Raw genomic sequence first — 19664 nt, 5'->3', positions numbered from 1 at the left:
TCGAAACGATCGTCGTTTCGCAATCGTGGTTTTCTGCTCCGTTCTGATGGATAACCGCAAAATGCACTCAGGATTACCAGGATGTGGGAATTGCACTTTGGCACGACGAGGATTAGCTTAGGATTTCCCAAACATCCAGAAAATGGTATTCAAAATCGTGATCATACAGACTATCGGTAAAATACTAAAAAAAAATGCAAGAGAAAGTGTCGCGTGATATTTGTATGCTAATGTATTTTTTATTGTAGTGGGAGAAATTCCACTTATCGGATCTTTATCTAAAACGGAAGCTTTCAAAGTAAGTGTTTTTTTAGTGTTATATATGTAAGAAAAGTATTCCAATATGATTGGTGTGTCCGCTGATATGTTTCCTGTATGTTTATCATTATATTTATATTAGTTCAAATAATAATCAATCATCAATAAGTTATTGAGTAAAATTTGGAGCAACATCAAAATGTATTCCACAATAGAACATAACTGAAAAAGCAGATAAATAATTGAGTTTTCCAAATTCAGGTTATATTTAGTATTTAATATTACTTTTCAGATAAGCAGTGACATAAATAATATGCATATAAATAAAATATGTCAGTTGTAAACCCCTATAAATATTATTAACCTCAATGACCACTTTTGGGATGCTGCGGTTTAAAGTTCACAAAAGATCACTTCTCCCTATTCATTTTGTGTCGCTTATTTTCAGCCAACGAAATACTCGTATCTCCTTCATTATAATGATATATGAAGTTTACTTTTTCAGGGTTTCGTTTCAACAGAAAATGTATTATTTACTATATATGTATGCTCATCTATACCTACATAAATTAATCTACAGCAAGACTTCGAATATTAAAATATGGTTTCGTAGTAAGAATATGTTTTTAATTTAAACCAAACAACTTAAGATAAACTTACATTTTTTTCTGTTCTACTATTTTTTTTTATTAATTTATTCAACAATAATTTTTGGGAAGAAAAGATCTCGTAACTATTTAATTGCATTAATAATTGCGAATATTGCACGAACCATATAATAGCACATCATTCTTGAGACATTAATTACCAATAAGTACCACTTAAAACTACTCTTTATTTGGAAAGGACACACGCTATAAAATCATTCTACCCTGCGCACGTAACTATTGTTCTCTGACTCTTTGGTTACCAATCTTAGGCATTAACATATTTAATGGGTGTGCTATTCAGAAGTCATGCAATTGACTTACAGACATTTTCAAATCGCGACTCGCCAGAGCTGTCTCAAACCAGCATTTTAAAAATGTCGGGAGAGACGACATGAGAGAGTCACGAGAACACATCTCAACAAATCACAGCCGACAATAATACAACTCGACAAATGACACGTCAGCAAATACCTGCCATTTAAATATCATCGCCTGTACATTTCTCTATTTATGTTATAATTAATATGTGTTTATAAAATATAATTTAAAAGCTTTTCTGGCGTCTATTTGTCTGCAAAGTCACACCTTATAGTCTCAAAGCTTGAAAGAGGTAAAGAGATATGGAGAGGGGTATGGATATTTTTGATTTCCTTAAGCTATTGTATATTACTTGAGTTAATAGTAGCACTAATGTTTAGTTCCTGATCAATCTCAAATAATTTTTAATCTATTACTTCTGTGATGACGTGAGATGCAACTTGGACATCAAAATTTGTATCTCTAAATCTACTCTATAAAAAGTTTCATACAGCGTTTTTGTTGGTAACGTTACACTACAAGAAAAAATATATATTTAACTATATATTTTAAATTATCTGTTCATGAAAATCATGACTAGCATATTTCATGCTTTAAAAAATATATTAGTGTTAAAATTAATCTATTCTTTAAATCAAATGCCAAGATTTTTTATAGATAATCTAATGCTGCTTTACATTCGCTTTAATTTCATAAGATTAAAGACTTAATTCTGAAATCAATGTAGCATTACTACCACTGGTTTTCAACTACTAAACTGCGTCTATATTACATATTTGTAGAATCGTAGATAATAGCATCCCAAACAAGGCAATTCCGGATATTCGTGCATAATGCACCCGTATGAACCGGAACGAAGCGGCTGCTGCGGTTTTCTCTACCGTTAATAACAATAAATCGAACCACTAGCCCAAAGGTCCGATAATCCAAAAGGACTAAAAACTTGCTACCTAATCGCTTCCCCGCTATATTAATTGGTTAGTCGCGGCAAAGACTACTACTACTACTAGCCAGAAAGATCCATTAAGATACAAATATCGCGCCGTAAGCGGAAACGAGCGACCAGTTTTCCGGAAGAAGTTTCCGGGAAAACTTTTACTCGGGAGTTCGCTCGGGTAGGAGACGTGCACACTTTTGTCGGATTCCTCTGGAACACAGGAACGAGTTGTCGATCGATCGGTTTATCGGGAATGCTAAACTCCGATCGGATTAAACAGAGCTAATTAAAAATAAATTTCGTAAAATGTGATAACAGAATAATTTATTACCAAAAAAAATATAAGCTGAATTAAACTAGGTTATCCTTAACCACACTGATTATTCATGATAGAAGAAAAACTTTCACATTCTCACGCATTTGAATAAAGTCCATGGGAATTTATTTTTTATTACGCATATTAAAAAAAGATTTGTCTACTTTTCTTCAAGTTCCGTTTGCGACTATACGCATAATTTTTCTTGCACGGGCATGCTACGCTTTTATTGAGGTTTCTAAGCCTCATGTGACTTAAAGATCCTATATTTAAGACCTTGAATTTATTTCGTGTTTGTTTATTAATGTTTCAAGAACATGTGGCAAAAAATTCACTAAATATCGCTGATATTTATTCATATATATGTATGGGAAAGCATAAATATATTCTATACAACAGCACAATCTTAAGGGCGTCGTATCCCACCTTTGCTGTTGAATCGGAACCGTAAAAAAGTGAAATTCATATTTCATTATAATGAAGGAGATACGAGGGTTGCGACAGAGAAAATATAAAGAGGGATCTTTCGTGCACTTTAAACCGCAGCATCCCAAAAGTGGTCACGAAGGTTAATATTTTCTACTGGGGTATTCAACTTATATAACTCGTATTTTATTCACCAAGATTTCATTATTTATATGCAAATTATACATGCGCATTTTTTAGCTGTCACTGCTTATCTAGAAAATAAAAATAGAGCACAGAAATGTATGGTTGTACAAGGTGACACAATAAAAAATAAGTGTCTATAATGAAAAATTACTGTAGAACAGTTTCATGCCATAGATATTTAATGATCAAGTTGTTAAACTTGCACTCCTTAAGAGACGGATTACTCATGCAAAAGATCTGTTTGACTTCGCAAATATATGTTGAAACAGTGGGCGGAAAAATTAGAGGTTGACAAATATAGAAGGACAATACGTGATGTATAATTGTTTGATTATATACACACTTATGACACATTTACTCATATTGGGTATTATATCACACACAGTAAAACACATACTTTTTTAGAAACAAATATTCTTAGATTTTTTATATCCTTTGAATTATAAAAAAATAAAAAAATATTTTTTGCTTAATTCAGAAATCACAGTAAAGCACATTTCTTTTGTCAATATTCATAAATAAGAAATAAATATTTATATTTACTTTTAACCCACATTGATGTAATCGTCATCACTAGTTTATAAATTTTATTAAAAAATAACAATTATTAATAAAATGGCTATGATAATATGATCAATGTTATCAGTTACAACAATATATTTATATGTTTTTATTTTATTTTAAGCTTTCTGAAAGGCGCCAGGGATGACAAAAATGTTGAGCCGTCAACCGAAAGTCGAGTTTGGATCGTCGTCCGGAATAGAGAGGATAGTGTACATTATTTTTCTTGGCGACGCTGAGAGTTTTTAAATCGTGTCTTATCAAAGCATTTTAAAAGGCTTTCACCAAGCTTGCGTCCTTGGCCGGCCGCCCCTGTTGAAGACCGTTACAGCCCAACGTTGAACTTTTGACTTTGGCTAGTCGGACCCCATTTAAAGCGTCCTTTGAAACAAGTTCTCTAAACTGCATTTTTAGAGGTCAGATCAGAAGTATGTTTTATAAAAAGCCACCGAGACTGCAGCTTTCAGAATTGCCTCCGTGGAGTCAGTCATGAGTCTGCGTCACTTTATTCTCGTTCGTCACAATTAAACTATATTTGGCACAGAAATTAAAATAAAATAACAGTTCATCACACGAGAAAGTGTGAGCAACATTTGTCTACTCAAATTTAAACATTCAGTTACCTAAATAATAATAATCTATAAGTTCTATATAAGCTACCTGTATACTGGTTCTACAATTTTTATCTATTATACATCAGACAAAAGGCGAAAACGTACGTTTGTATGATATTATACCGTATTACGGCATCACTTTATTTTAGCATTGTTTTTAGTGTGTATTGTTAGTCAGTCACGCTTGCCCTCGTTGAAATTCATTGCACCTACGTAAAAGCGTACGTATTCCGTAAATATAAAGAGACGTTCACGGAAATTCCCCTGCCATCGACCACACATCATTCACGTCAAGTTATCTATTTATATGATGATTGGCAAGAGTCTTTTTGGTATTCCCTTGGCAGATCTGACGCCGATAAAGTGTTTAAGGCACGGAATACCATGAAAATGTCTAACGTTTTATTTAATATACATCTTTAATGTTTTATTTTACATAATATGTATTAGAAATCTGAAGCCTTTTTTTAGTAGATAAGCATGTATTATATATTCTAATGGAAGTGCTTTAATTAATACATTTATTTTGATGATCGATTACTAGAAAATTTTACTTAATTTAACCATAGCTTTCAAAATTATTTAAAGACGTATTACATTTAGAATGATACTAACATTTTGCGAACCATACATACAATATATTTGAGTGGGATTTTCGTTAGCGGTCGCACTCTATAAATAATTCAAGCGGATTTGTTAATTTTCGTTAGTTCGTTAAACGGCAAACATGTGAAATTGTCGAGGGTCGTATTTACGCGTCGGCCACCCCTTAGCATAGAATCATGTAGGGGATGTTTGCTTTTGAAAATAGCGTGCCGCAATGACTGAGCAAATAGTTCTTGGACTTTTTGAATAATTAGTACTAATAGCTTAGATATAGAGTTACATAGAGCTAAGCGTATATCAACATATCTGTACTATTATTATTTATTGCTTATTGTAGCATACCGAGCGTTATAATTAATACTTCAGACAAATATGTATTGGTAAATTATTTTTTGCTTAGTCTTAGTAAAATTGCAAAGTTAAACGTTGTGCTACAATATGGTTTTAAAATGGCCATATCAATCCCTAGCTATTTTAAAAGTTCATAAACTTTTTGTACAACGAGTACAATACGATCTAGGTCATTTTTTTCCATTGAAACGCTTTGACGTTCGCGATAGAAATAAAGCAAACAGAAATAATACATCACAGTGATTAATACTTCCTACAGTTAAAATTTAACCGGTTCTCCAGCGGGATTATCGAAAGCGTTGAACTCGAAGGTCTCTCGAAGGGACGACAATGGAATAATTAATATTTCCCGTTGTCTCGTTTCGCGTTTGTCCGAGCGCCAGATTAATGGCTGGATCTCTTTGTGATATTGAGATATTAAATTTGTATCTTGATGAATGGGCACTTAGCAAAAGGATTTGTCAACTGTCATTGCGATGAGCTGGATCTTTGTGCTAGGCGACGCTCTTTTAAAATTTGTAACGGGATCCCAAGTTACTTAACCTTCACAAGCCGGGCTATTTGTTTAACTCAAAGTAAATTCTGTGTCGATGTATAATATAGACATATTTATATTTTATGTAATTAATTCAATTTTGTATTAGCATAGTTATGCGATTTATCATTGACACAAAAGTTTATGTCTAGATGTTTATTTTATAATTCGCGATGAGTAAATCTGATCTATCAACATCATTGTTCTAACATAAATATGCGACATAACTTTTATAAACATGCCCTACTCTCGACCTTGGTTTTATTTACTTACAATTTTTTTAGAAATCTATTTTTATTGACTAGATTTTCAATAGGATATTTGCAACCCCATTACTTTCTGCAATATTGACTCTTTAGTTTGTGTTTTTATTATTAATACAGAAAGAAACTTTATGAAGATAAAAAAGGTATTTAGTTTTATGAATATGTAGTTAAACCAGATAAGATATTATTATATTCACAATAAATCATATTCTACCAGGACATTTAATTTTATGTTAAACCTTATAGCTTTTATTAAAATATTATTTTTAATTTAAAAATATTTTTAAACCGTTTTTTAATGTTTTAATTGTGTTTTGTAAACTATGTCTTTAATTTTTAAATAAAAAAATTGTTCAATTGTAAAAATAAATACATTGAGACATAAATAACTGCTAATTACATATAAATAATAATAGGAGTTTGTATTTTTATTCTAAATTAAAATATTGCAGAGAAATTTTCATATCATAGATTATCTTAAAATATTCATATATGTTTTTTAAAGGCTATAAGATTTAATAAAATAACAACAGAAATTAAGCAAATATTTTCCAACTTACATTTACAGTTTACATTTTCAGTTTCAACTAGAAAATACTTTAAAGTTTAAATTCTGAGCTTACCACTAGAAAACTTTGAGCTTAGATATTTAGACCGACACCATAAGTATCCGAAAAGAGGCAACAAAGCAGCCTTTCCACGTCAATCATAAGATTTAGTCCAGCCCATTCATTAAATTGAATCCCTAGGAGTTAAATTTAGCTTCGAAATGAATAAGAGGAAATAATGATCCATCCATATTTTGTGTGACATATAGTAATGTACAATATTTCCTAAAAATAATAATATACATTTTTTACCACAAAAATATTTATAAAATGATATAATCAATCGTGCCTACACAATTTGCGCTTGTGATATCGCGTTTTGCATTTAAAATTTTACTTTTGGGTTGGTGTAACTAATTATTTTTATTATATTTTAAGTAAAATTAAGGCGTTTGAAAAAAATTTTTTTTTATTGTAAGTAATAATTATAAGATACGAATAAAAGGTATCGTGCTTCGTAAATTTTAGTTTAAGGACCGAATAGCGTAGTCCGTAACGTCTCAGACTAGTAACTCTGAGGTTACGGGTTCGAGCCCAGGCAGCGGCGCTCGAATTTTCATTTATAAAAATGCGCTATTATTAAAAAAACGGCCCCAGCTGTAGTGACATTTTTTGACTATATGTAAATTATATGGCACATTCTAATTTATAATTAATAATATAGATGTCACCGATTCTCAGACTGTCAGTCTGGTGATTAATACTTGTAAGTATTCATTATGTCCGATTAACTTATATATTACAGACTTTCCCGTTGTAACACATTGGGCTTATGCCCGTCAAGTTACAACTGAAGATTTAATAAAAATAAAAATATAGATTTTAAACCAATTTGTGGTTTCTATACGTATATTAAATTGTTAAAGTCAATATTATTTTTATAGAACTACTGCAGACAGGACTACAAATAAAAATTATCATAAACATACACTATGTAAGAATCTAGTTTTGTACCATGCAAAAATTTTTTTTTTATAATACACATATCAGATATAAAACAATAAAATGAACTGTAACAAAGAATATGTACAGAAAATAAATACTTTGGATATGTTTAAAACTAAAATATTATCTTAAATATAAATCAGTTTGTCTCATATGTATAGTAAATTCTAAGCTAATGAAATATTACTTTATTATATATAAGTATTAGTTAATTATATACAGATTTTTTTCTAGAGCTCAAAACCTAGCTTTAAATAATAATACTATTATAAAAACTTAATAATATATATATTTTAGTATTTTTTTAGTGTTTTAAAAACAAAATTGTCGATATTAAGATAGAAATTAATATAGAAAAAACTGTAATTTTTAATTACCATACAAAGTTTATTACAATACAAAATATTCTTGGTTTTGTATTGTAATAAAAATAGCGAGTAAAATAAATTTACTTATTATTTTTATTACAATACAAAACCAAGAATATATTTTAAAACGCTCAACGTCAAGTTTTTAATTAATTTATACTTATATTTGTGTTTTTTGTTATAATTATTAATTTCAATTGTATATAAATATAAATTAAATAAACATTTTACTAAGAAAATTATTTTATAAATATTATTTATATTGTCAATTTACTTATAAATACATAAATTTGCTTTTAAATTAAATATGATTCCGGTAATATTTCATTAATATACTCAATATTTGAACTACTTTTCCCGATAACTTTCCGCGGTATGATAAAATCCGAGCGGTTATACTTAATTCACCTACATAAACATTTTATAAAAGCCTTCTTAAAACTGTGTGCTAGGCATATAATAATAAATATATGAGGGTCGTATAAAACCGAATCACTTCGCATTTTTCACCGCATTGAATTAAATTAAATTTTCATTGGATTTTTCGATCGAACGCCCCCGCCAAATAGCCAAAGTTTCGCGTTATAAATTACAAGAGAAAAAAATACTTAAAATGATAGGGGATCGCTCTTTCGGAGATTTTCCGTCGCTAAAGAGGGTTCAAAGGTTTTCAAGGGAAATTACTCCAATTTATTGCATAGAGGGGCACCCGCCCCCGGGCACAAAGTAAACGTTATTATTTCACCGTGCAGCTGAGGTGTACACGATATGAATAATGAATAGAGAGAAAAATTCAAAGGGAAGTATGTTGGTAAAAAAAGTCAACCGTAGACGTTTTCCTAAAGTGGCAGCGATTGACACGTGAGGGAATTTCCCTTTTTATATTTCTTCATTGACATTTTATATAAATCGTGCTTTAATTTACAAGTCAAGATGTAACTGAAAGAGGATTTTATTATTATTATTAAATTCATAGACTTTTTAATATGGGATCTATTGGGTATTTTACAATAAAAATATGAATTATAACGATGCGTCTTTAAATATAAATCCCAATTTGCAATATTCGATTAATTAATTAAAAGTAAGATAGTCGATAAAATAAATTATTAATTATTAATGTTTATTGTCGTCGAACGACGACGACAAAAAATCTTATTAATGGTTCTAATTAATAAAGTACATCATCAATTGGAATCAGGAACTGGAAGATAAGATGATTAGTCCTCATCTCTCGCGAAACAGCCGCTAGCAAGTCTATGTATAGTAGATAAATAAAATGATAAAAAATAAAGTCAAGCAAAGCAAAGCTTGGTGGTCAGGCGATATGACAAGCAATGACAGATTATTGCTTCCAAGCTTTTTAAAGACGTGCGCTAGCGGACAATTTAAATAGATAAGCAAAACTTTTTAAAATTCATAATGAATCGTTTTGTTTATTTTTTTTATTATCAAATAATGAATAGAGCTGCAAGAATATGTTTTAAAGTATGAAAGTATGGTACCGAGCAGACTATACATCTTCCTAGCTGTCAGATGCTCCTTACAGATAAATCACTGTAAAAACATCAGGTCAGTATGAACCAACCAATATATAAATCCTCCAGGCACATTCAATATTTTATCCATAGTTTCACGGCATTTTATAGCCAAGCTGATAAATATTATTTTGTGTCAAAATTGCGACATATTCCTAATATTTATCTGTCGCTCTATTAATAAATCGAATTTTATCATATTATATATTAAGATTTTCTGAGAGTACTTACTAAAGCAATTAAAAGTTGAACAAAGTCACTCGAATCTTTTCTCTATAAAACATTTTTCTTCGTCTCAATTAATGTAGGTAACCATTGCGAGTTAATCAAATTATTTATTTCAGTAAGAGCTTTTTCAATTTAAATTAATTCTCAAAGTCACTTGTTCTAATTATAGTGTATTATTTAATTCGATTTAGAATGTATAATACACATATAATATAGAGTAAACTAACTTCCAATAAATGACTAATAGGCGCTTTTGGTTCATCATGATACACAAGTTTGTAATTTATAGATGAAAACAACCCTTTAATCTCGAAAACGTTCCTACACTCAGATAAATCAATTTCCCAAACTCCACTTAAAGAGATAAACGCGAATATTATATTGCGTGGTTCGGTTTCGCACAATCACAACTTTCGTTCTCGACGATAATGAACTACAATAAATACATATACGTATGTAGCAAATAAATTAAATATAACGATTTATTTAATTAATTAAATCCTGATAATCCGTTGAAATAACTACGTAACAAAAAAATAATTTAATCGACTATAAAATATTATATACAGTCACGTATTCAGATTAAATAAATATTTATATTAGTTATTCGTTTTCGGAAGTTGTTCGTGTAAATGCATAATATTGTTCATCGAACAATAAATTTTGTGCATCGAAATAATATAAAAGTGCATTAGCAAACTTTATAAATAGATTTTTGTTCACTTTAGTAGTATTTCGGGTGTAAAATTAATTTTAAAAAGGAAACATGTTTTTTCTGTAATATGAGATTTCCACACCTCTATTTTTTTATTAGTGCTTTGACTTTATATTTTTAATGGGTATTGATTTATTCAAATATTTAACGTTTCTAAATAATTTTTCCATTTCCTTGTGATTTTTATCAAGGAAAATCGCAATTTCCCCTTTAAGTTTGAAATCCCTTTGAAACACTATTGCACGAGATAGCCTAGTACAAATATTATAAAAAGAGGTGTTTTTATCTTTCGTAATTTCACATTACTTTTAAAAAAAAAAAGCTGCTATGTGAAGGTTTCATCCACATAAATTTGGTACCTAATTTTTAATAAATGTTTAAACCGTGTGTCCTGACGTTGCCTATAAATTCAACTTTATGTCGTTTTAATAAAAAATATTGCATGTATTTCAATTATTTTAAATCGTCCATACAGGAAAGAAATCTAAAATTTGTAATTAATAATAACGTGAAGAGCAGAGAGCTTAGGTTAAGCCCTTGAATACCCCAAAAAGGGTTATATACTTGAATCAGCATCAATAAAAAAGTATCCATTCCTTCGAAAATATCAAGATTAAATTTATAATAATTTATTATTAAAATTTTTGCACCTCTCAGTTTAGATACCGCAGCACTAAAAAAAACACAATGTGCCAATTAAAAACGAGTCGCTCTATAAGACTTTTGATTTCAAAATACAATATATATTGATGCAATTATTCATATCTGTCTCAATTGTCACCCAGCAATTGATCATCGTCCTTCACCATTAATCACAAGAGCAACAATGCATCATGCAATATAAACCAATCTGTTCCGAATGCATTCTCCTCCAATTGCATCTCAATACAATACTCTGCCACCCACTCGTACACGTTCTATCAAAGGTCGTATTTTAACTTTGCAGGATATCCTTCGAAGAGCCTTCGGTGAATTGTGTTTCGCTATATTGCCCACACTAAATTAAGTCGTAAATTTCAGTTGCGGGGGCATAAGCACCTATCCAGGGGTGGCTAAGCTCCACCAAGCCCTCTTTGTCCACACACTGGACCGGGCTTAGTGGTATAGTCGGGTTTAAAAAATCTAAAAAAAAAACGAGGTAAAGGTAAATTTAATATTAAAGCAACGGCGAGAAATGCGAAACGGGCTTAATGAGGGCAAAAGTGGAAAATCTTAGATTTCTTTTTAATGAACGTTGCCATGGCTGGCTATTCGATTTCCACAAAGTGAAGTTTTTGAGGCGCTCTAATTATATACGAAGTATAAAAACAAACTTTTTATACCTGAGTCGTTAATTTTGAGAGTGGGACTAGTCCATTTTATTAAAAAAAAAAATATACATATGTATGCCTAAGATGAACCAATTGCGCCCAAAGAATCACAAAAAGCTACTTGTTGTTTAAAACATCTACAAAATGTGACAACTCAAAAGCATGCTATTGCTTATAGTGATATCTGCAGTGGCCAAAATAGAAATTTAAAGTTGATCCTAATATAGATGAAAATTTTTCGATCAAGCGATTACAATATAGATATTATTGACCATAAATTCTTATTATCTGGACATTCATTCTTGCGAAAAAAATATGAATATATGACAAATACAATTCTGTCTCTCCCTATGACTAAGTGTCACATCAAATCTAGCGAATCACAGATGAGAATGTTTGCGAGCCAATTGCATCGCGTATTAAATACATCTCCTATTTAATACGCGATGTCATGTGCGCAGGATAGAATATATTATCAAACGCGCGTCCTTTCCAAACAAATGGTAGTTTTTATTAGTATAAAGTAAATACTATTTTTTTCAAGTAAGAGACTTATATTGTAAGGTAATGAATGGAGGCTTTTAAAGCCAATCTGATGTTCTGGTAACAAATTCCCTAAATCTAACACTGGTTTAAGTCGGGCCAGTAAAACACTCAAACAAATTTAAGACTTATTGCTCTGTATGATGACATCTCATTGCGGATTTTCAGGGCTTCATTATCATAAGTATCTCTGATACCGTCCATGCATTTTTAATAAGTACTTCATTGAATAATACTGTAAGCTATAAGATCCTCTTTATTGGAAGCTTATTTAGAATTTTGGGTGTTATGAAGTTATATCCAGGTGTTTTTTGGATGAAAACCATCTATAAGCTCTAAAAGAAAATTATGTGTGTGGTAGGATATTATGGAAATAATCTGTTAAAAACTTTTAAAATCAAGCGAGACAATAAATGTCGTTAATTAAATAATTTAAACCATGCACAGATTATAAAACGACTGAATTTAAGGATCAAAAGGGACATTATTTTTCATCACGATTATGCCAGACATGTGGATTTCATTACTCAAAAAAAAATAAGTGGCTTAAGACTAGTAATAATATTTATTCCGAACCGCGTAATGGTTTAATTCATCAAATTTAGATTGTTATTAATTTGATAATAAGAACATATAAGTAGATATAAGTTCATATACATATAAAAATACATAACAGAAACACTATTCATTATCTATAAGAAAAGCTAGAAATCTGAAGAATTTTTTTTTTTATTTGACAAAGCATTTTCCAACAATCAAGAATGTCAACTGCGTCGAAAAGGAAGCGCACAAAGCGTTTGCCATTTCATTGCGGAATTCTTCAATTATTTTATATATTTTCTCTCCGCAACTAAATATTTTGCTATCATACGTACATAAAAAAACTAGTTATACTGCGTTCATATTATTTTTTTTTATAACAAGACAAAATTATCTATGTGGAAATGCAAAGGGTGTATAATTCAACGAGCGTTGAATCCTCGTTAACGGATAACGAAACAGCGTTATGACGTAACGTTTAAATGTTTTTTTCCCCTTTTACCGTCAAACCGTCGTAAAAAATCGACTTTTACGGTTAACCCTAAGATAACTGCGCGTTATACGGCGTCTTTAACGTTTCGCGTGGACGTGGCCTTCGGGAAAGTTTCACGGTCGTAAAGTGTAGGGTGAAGTCGTCAAGCTTGGGGAAAAAAACATTTTAAAATCTCGAGATAAACATAAAAGATACAAATGTACACGCCGAAATGTGTTATTGCCAAATCGTGACAAAATATCAGATTATGCTTTAATATAATCGCTTGAAAAATATTTTAAGTTAATATTTTAAGAAAATAAACAAGAGTGCTTTGCTTAATTACAAATGAAGTCTTTGACTATATGCGAAAAGCGTATTAGAAATTAGAGTACCCGTACACTTCGTTAGTCTCATTAAATACTTACACAAAACAACTATGAATTAACAAATTAGTAACCTTAAAGTTTGAAAAACAAAAGTTTATAAATTATCTTTTAGTTTACATTATCTTTTAAACTAACAATTAACACAGTAAACATAAAACGCAAAGACAAGATCATGTTCTAATTATGTTATATATAAAAGCTTAAATTTTGAATGTCACATTGAAAATTTAATTAAAAAAGAATTGTAATAATGGGTAAATGTCACATTTTACACTTAGAACCATATATTATATGTATTATATAATGTTTAACTGGCAAATTTCCATTTCCCACCTACAGGAGATTAAAAATAGAACACTAAGAACTATTGTTTTACACACTACGTATAAAGTTAAAGCAAATAATCAATTTCAGATTATGCAATTAAAACAATACAGTATAGCAAATAATTTTAAAAAAACTATTGCATTTATAAATTTAAGTTAATTCGTAACCATGTATATTTGTGTTTATATTTAAATTTTCTTAACTCATAGAAATATGTTAATACAAAATAAATAAATATTGCCGTTTACAGTGTGAAACACAATTCAGACAGTAAAGCGGTCACAAGTGCCAGTTTAACACAATAGTATAACTTTGGCAAACAATATAAAATAAAAATGCTTTAGTAAAAGACTATGTGCACCGTACCGTCAGAAGTGCAGTTGAGAAAAGCGCCAAAGTTGGAGTGGCAGTCGACTGTGTCGTTACCTGAAAACAAAAATAATATAAAAAACACAATCAGCGTAAGGGTTAAATATATTCGTCCCAATTTTTAATCTAGTTAAAAATAAATAACGTTAATTTATGCACAAAATTCTCAAAAAGATCCTTCGAATTCCACGCTTCGAGTATTTACCGTCTTATGCAAAGAATCGGGAGTTGAATATTAATTCATTTTCGCTTTACGCAGGGTCATCCTTTTCTCCTCAAAAAGGTTCTCAAACTATTGAATAAATTATACGTGCGTCGCGAATAAACTCGGCTTTTATGTGTCTTTGATTACTTCAGCATTTGCGTCGACGTTCAAATTGACGACAATCAATTCTAGTGTCATTTTATAAATGCCTGCGTTTACTATGGTACTTTAGATGCAATAAAGTTAAGGAAGCTCTTACCTTTTATTGTCACTCAAGAAAAGCGCGTTCCGAGGAAAACAATTAACAAACATACAAAAGTTAAGTGCAAGAGGGATTTTTTACAATATATTCGACACATGTATATATGCTTAATAAAAACAAATTAACAAATCACATATTGTCACAAAATTAAATGATAAAATTTAAAAGTCGATAAAGAAGCAAAAATCTAAACCATAATAATAAGAAGCTAATTACATCCAAATCTAATAAAAATAAATTACATTGTGCTTTATGTTTTTTTGATTATGTTATACAAGTATTGCTTTAAAGTTACAGCTTTTCTGAAAAAAGCGACAAGTATCTAGCTAATTTAAACACGAAAGAGACAAAAAAACATTTACGTTTTGATTACAACTAACGAAAAGGCGAAACGCAAAAAGTTAAATTAACTTCAGACTCGACAACGCAAACTTCTTAAGCAATTTTCGACAAAAGGACATACTAATAACAAAATATAAGGTATAACATAAACAAATACATAACATTCATAAAAATGATAAGCAATAGATTGTATAGTAGTGATTTTTAATCTTGAGTAGAAAAATTAGTAGCTCAATAGCAACGAGCTCCTTAATTTCAATCTCTTATTGAATATATAAGAAATATTCAATTCATAAAACATAAAGTTACATAATTTACGTTGATGTATATATCTGAGAAAAAGAGAAAAAATATTAACATGTCAGGGATTTCAATGGTTGATTTAATTATCCGGGACACGACAATTAATTTAAATAAGAGAACAATACTTTTAAAAATCGTGCAGGATACCCAATGTTGCACAATAACCGCAATTTTTTAAAACCAATTAATAGATATTCCGCAGCTATTTAAAAGCTTACTGCAGACAACAATACTTTGCATGATTAGTTCTCGATTAACATAGTCAGCGATTCGTTAAACCTTTCTCGAAGACATTAAAAATATATTTATTTGGATACAAATATCTCAGAGCAATTTGGTTATAGTTTGAAACAAATTTTAAAACAATGTCTTTAAACTAAATGTCCGCATTGATATTTGTATGAAATTTAAAAAAAATAATGGTTATTATGCATCTCAATATATATATATTTTGTATGTGTGACGGAAAGCGATGCAATTGGCCCACCGACATCCTCATCTGCGAATCTTGAATCAACGATATAAAATATGTGTCACAGATAGGCGGAGACAGAAATCAGACGAACAAGACAAGAGAGAGAGGCAGACGGAGAAAAGAATAGCATTATACACATAAGCAAATCATCCAGCATCATCACAAAAACACAACAGAACAAATCGTCACTGCTCCGTACCAGATCACAGCCAACAATAATTCTACTCGACACTCCAGCGAAGACTACGACTTTCAAGAGCAATTATTTCGGCTCTACCACCTGATATAGCTACGTTTCCATTATTTTTGTTCCAATTGAATGAACTATTAACAATTTTCCCAAGAGATGTATTTATATAAAAAAAATAGTAACATACTTGAAAATAAAAAGGATATCGCACAAAAACCAGATTTACTAAGCAGAGCATTCAAATATCAACCGTCATATATCACTAAATAAAAACATAGGAAAGGAAAATATAATTAAGCTAAAAGCTTACATTATATTCGACAAAATAACTTGCATTTTACAAATTAAAATAATAAATACCGCTTGCTGTTGAAAATATAATTGTCCACAGAATACAAAAAAGTTCTGAAAATATAATTCAGCAGTTATTGGTAAAAAAAACTTTTTAGTAGTATAAAATACTGTGAAATTAAACAATATATACAGTACATTTAACCGATAGTAGATTTTTATTGAAAATTGTATTTACGCCCAATCAGCTCCAAAAAGTTTTTTTTTAATTATCAGCACAAGTTATTTATTTTATTGGAATCGTTTCAAAGACCTATTTTTTAATAATACTGCGCTATTGCCGGTCCCAAACTATCATTACGTAGTAATAAATCCTGATATTTGATATTTAAATGAGGTATAGATAAGCTTCTAAATAAACATTACACTATATAAAAGGGTGATTTGACTTATTCTGTACACATACGTTAATTAATAAAAGCAGTATATATGTATAATATAATACACACACATGTATTCGTTAGCTTTTATATGATCGTATTATATTATGCATAAATTCATTCGTTACACAATAAGCGATGAAAAATTCTCAACACAAATCAAAGTCAATCTTATTTATAGGTCACCATCACGTATACAAAAAAAACGATTTCACTCATGCGGCAAAATTTGTACACGTAACGCGTGAAAAATCACCATATACGCAGTGACAAATCGTCGCTGCCGGATTGTCGTGTCTCGTCAACCGTCGAGAGGGTCACTTTGACCCCAGGGTGCTATGTATCATGGCGTTATTGCACTCGGATGCGTTGCGAATAAATAAATGACCGCTTGCGCGTAACTTTTGATCGATGTTCCGTCAGCGAGCTTATTGAAAACGGAAAAACGTGAAAAAATAACGTATATTTTTTGATAGTGTGAAAAAGTTTTCTTTTGGGGACACGTAATGTACGTTAACCGACGCCGACGCGCAAATGGTCTATAAAATCTTGGATCCCTAGAGATACGTGCGGGACCTTCAACTAAGACCCAAATATTTTAATAATAAATTTGATCAGTTCAATAGATGCTTGTATATACATAGTTAATAAAACACAATTAACTGATATATAGTGGTCCAAAAAATAAAACAGATCAGATTAATTGCTAATGAAATATAAAAAAATATTTCAAGCCCTTGTTACTGATACTTTAATTATAGGATTAAAGTAATGTAAACTAATCCTTAATTCAGAGGTGTACTATTCCCAAGGGGAATTTATATCGAAGGATGAAATCAGTGAATTTTATTTTTTTAGTTTCGCACGCTCCAAAAAGCCCTGATCAAAGGCCGTTATGGGACGAATTTGAGGTCACAATATAAATGCGTCAAGCTGAAAAATGTGTGATTTGTAACAATTAGCAATAAATTTATATTTGCCCAATTGTATACGCACGCGGCATTTTTTCGAGATTATTCGCTGCGCATCTCAATACATCTACTATATTTATGATTTTAAATTAAGCATCTGATAATCAGTACATTATGTAAAAAAATTGTGCAACCTCATACTTTGCCATTTGATTTAGAAAATATCCCACAAATATTTTTATTATTATTTATTAGTAAGAAGGTTTAATTAAATGTGAGGACCAACAATATAATATTCCTGATAATTTAAAGACATTATTTCATAACAAATCGACCCAATAGTGAAATTTCCTAAGAACAGAACAGCCATTGATAAAAACTAATCTAAACCGAGATTCTCACACAAAAATAGACAATTAAATGATACCAAAATTTTTTCAATAAAAGTGAGCAAACGAACATCAAACAGCTGCCAGTTACCATTTAATAACAAAGTTTCTGTCAGACATCATGAAGTGACTAATGAATATTAAAGTTTGTTTACAAATGAAGGTGAACCGCAACAGAAACTGTTAAAATTGTGTATGGTGATAATGGTTTAACATTTTGAGTAGTGAGTTAATGATTTTCAACGTTTTAATTGTAAGATTTATTTTACTACTTTTTTTAATTAAGATGTTTTAATAATTTATTATAACGCTTTCGGCTTTTGTGAATTTTTTTATATTAATTCAGAAGCTCTCAAAATTTAAAAAAAAAATTAATATAAAATATTTTTTGTTGTGCTGATTTATTTCGTACTCTAACTTTCTAGAATTATTTTCTATAAAAAATCATTTACATTAAATCAAATTTAAAAAATATATGTAATTATAATGTTTTTTATTTCTTTTATTTAGTTGTATATGTAAATACATAACTATCTGTGGTACTTCAAAACAGTGAACTTATACGGCGATACCGTTCAAAGGGTTAAACGTTTGAAATATAAACATAATGAATTTTACGATTAATTTGGAATCGACTGATTAAAGGTGCAAGCTCTGAACTATAAAAAATAAAAAAATGCATTAAAAAATCTTAGACGGGTTACAAAAATGTGTAGTAGTGTAGTCTAACATTGTCGTAGTGAAACACAAAACCGTTTCACCACGACAATGCCACAAAACGATTTACTCTATACAAAAATGCCACATATCGTATGTGTATTATTATGGCATTTTTGGCACAATACAACCAAGTTATATTGTATACACAATATGTTTATCTTTTCGCATAATTATGTACATACACATATATTGTTTGGAATTAAATAGTTTCATGCACGAAAGTATGTCCGTTTTGAGCGCATGTATAACAATTACAAATTCTTGTTCAAGATGTTCTGGATTAGAGCCAGGAACTCTGCATGGTATTTTACTTGCATTAAAAATTCACGACACTGCATGTAAAATATGCGTGCACTTATTATACACATACTATTTTTATGCATGCATACACGTTTTTGAAAATATTTAACATTCTCCTTTGTGTCGAGGATGAAACTGCGATACGTGTTTAATTTTATGGCACGTTTTTTAATTCAATTCTTCTCGCTATATAAACGATGTTGGCATATTTAATTCATTGGAGTCGTTTAATTATTAATTAAACTCTTACAATTAACTGTCTGAAACATTCACTACAATTTATCAATTTCCATTGAAACTAACTGATCGAGATAAACATTATTTCAATGGCCGCTTTCTCACGCTTTTCGTTAAGGTATGTTCAAAAGTACTTGCTCTGCTGACACGTTTGATTACTCAAATACTAAGAAGATCAATAAAGATAGGGATACCCTTATGCACAATATAAACAATCTTCAGA

General features: G+C 30.1%; 1 protein-coding gene across 2 annotated transcripts in view; it reads right to left on the bottom strand.

Moving 5' to 3' along the window:
- Positions 1 to 19664, bottom strand: part of mgl (low-density lipoprotein receptor-related protein megalin) — a 257076-nt gene that overhangs the window by 72081 nt on the left and 165331 nt on the right. The window contains exon 2 of one of the 2 annotated variants that reach the window (XM_088181597.1): positions 14374 to 14433. The exons of the other annotated variant lie outside the window; for it this stretch is intronic. Within the exon in view, the coding sequence (XP_088037723.1) occupies positions 14374 to 14433 (60 nt within the window). The remainder of the gene's footprint in view (positions 1 to 14373; positions 14434 to 19664) is intronic. 2 annotated transcript variants of the gene reach the window in all.

The sequence above is a fragment of the Plectrocnemia conspersa genome, unplaced genomic scaffold (genome assembly GCF_051122295.1).
Source record: "Plectrocnemia conspersa isolate PC_06_02 unplaced genomic scaffold, ASM5112229v1 ptg000002l, whole genome shotgun sequence".
Lineage (NCBI taxonomy): Eukaryota > Metazoa > Arthropoda > Insecta > Trichoptera > Polycentropodidae > Plectrocnemia > Plectrocnemia conspersa.
Note: the sequence above shows the minus strand (reverse complement) of the source record. Positions and strands in the feature narration are given on the sequence as shown.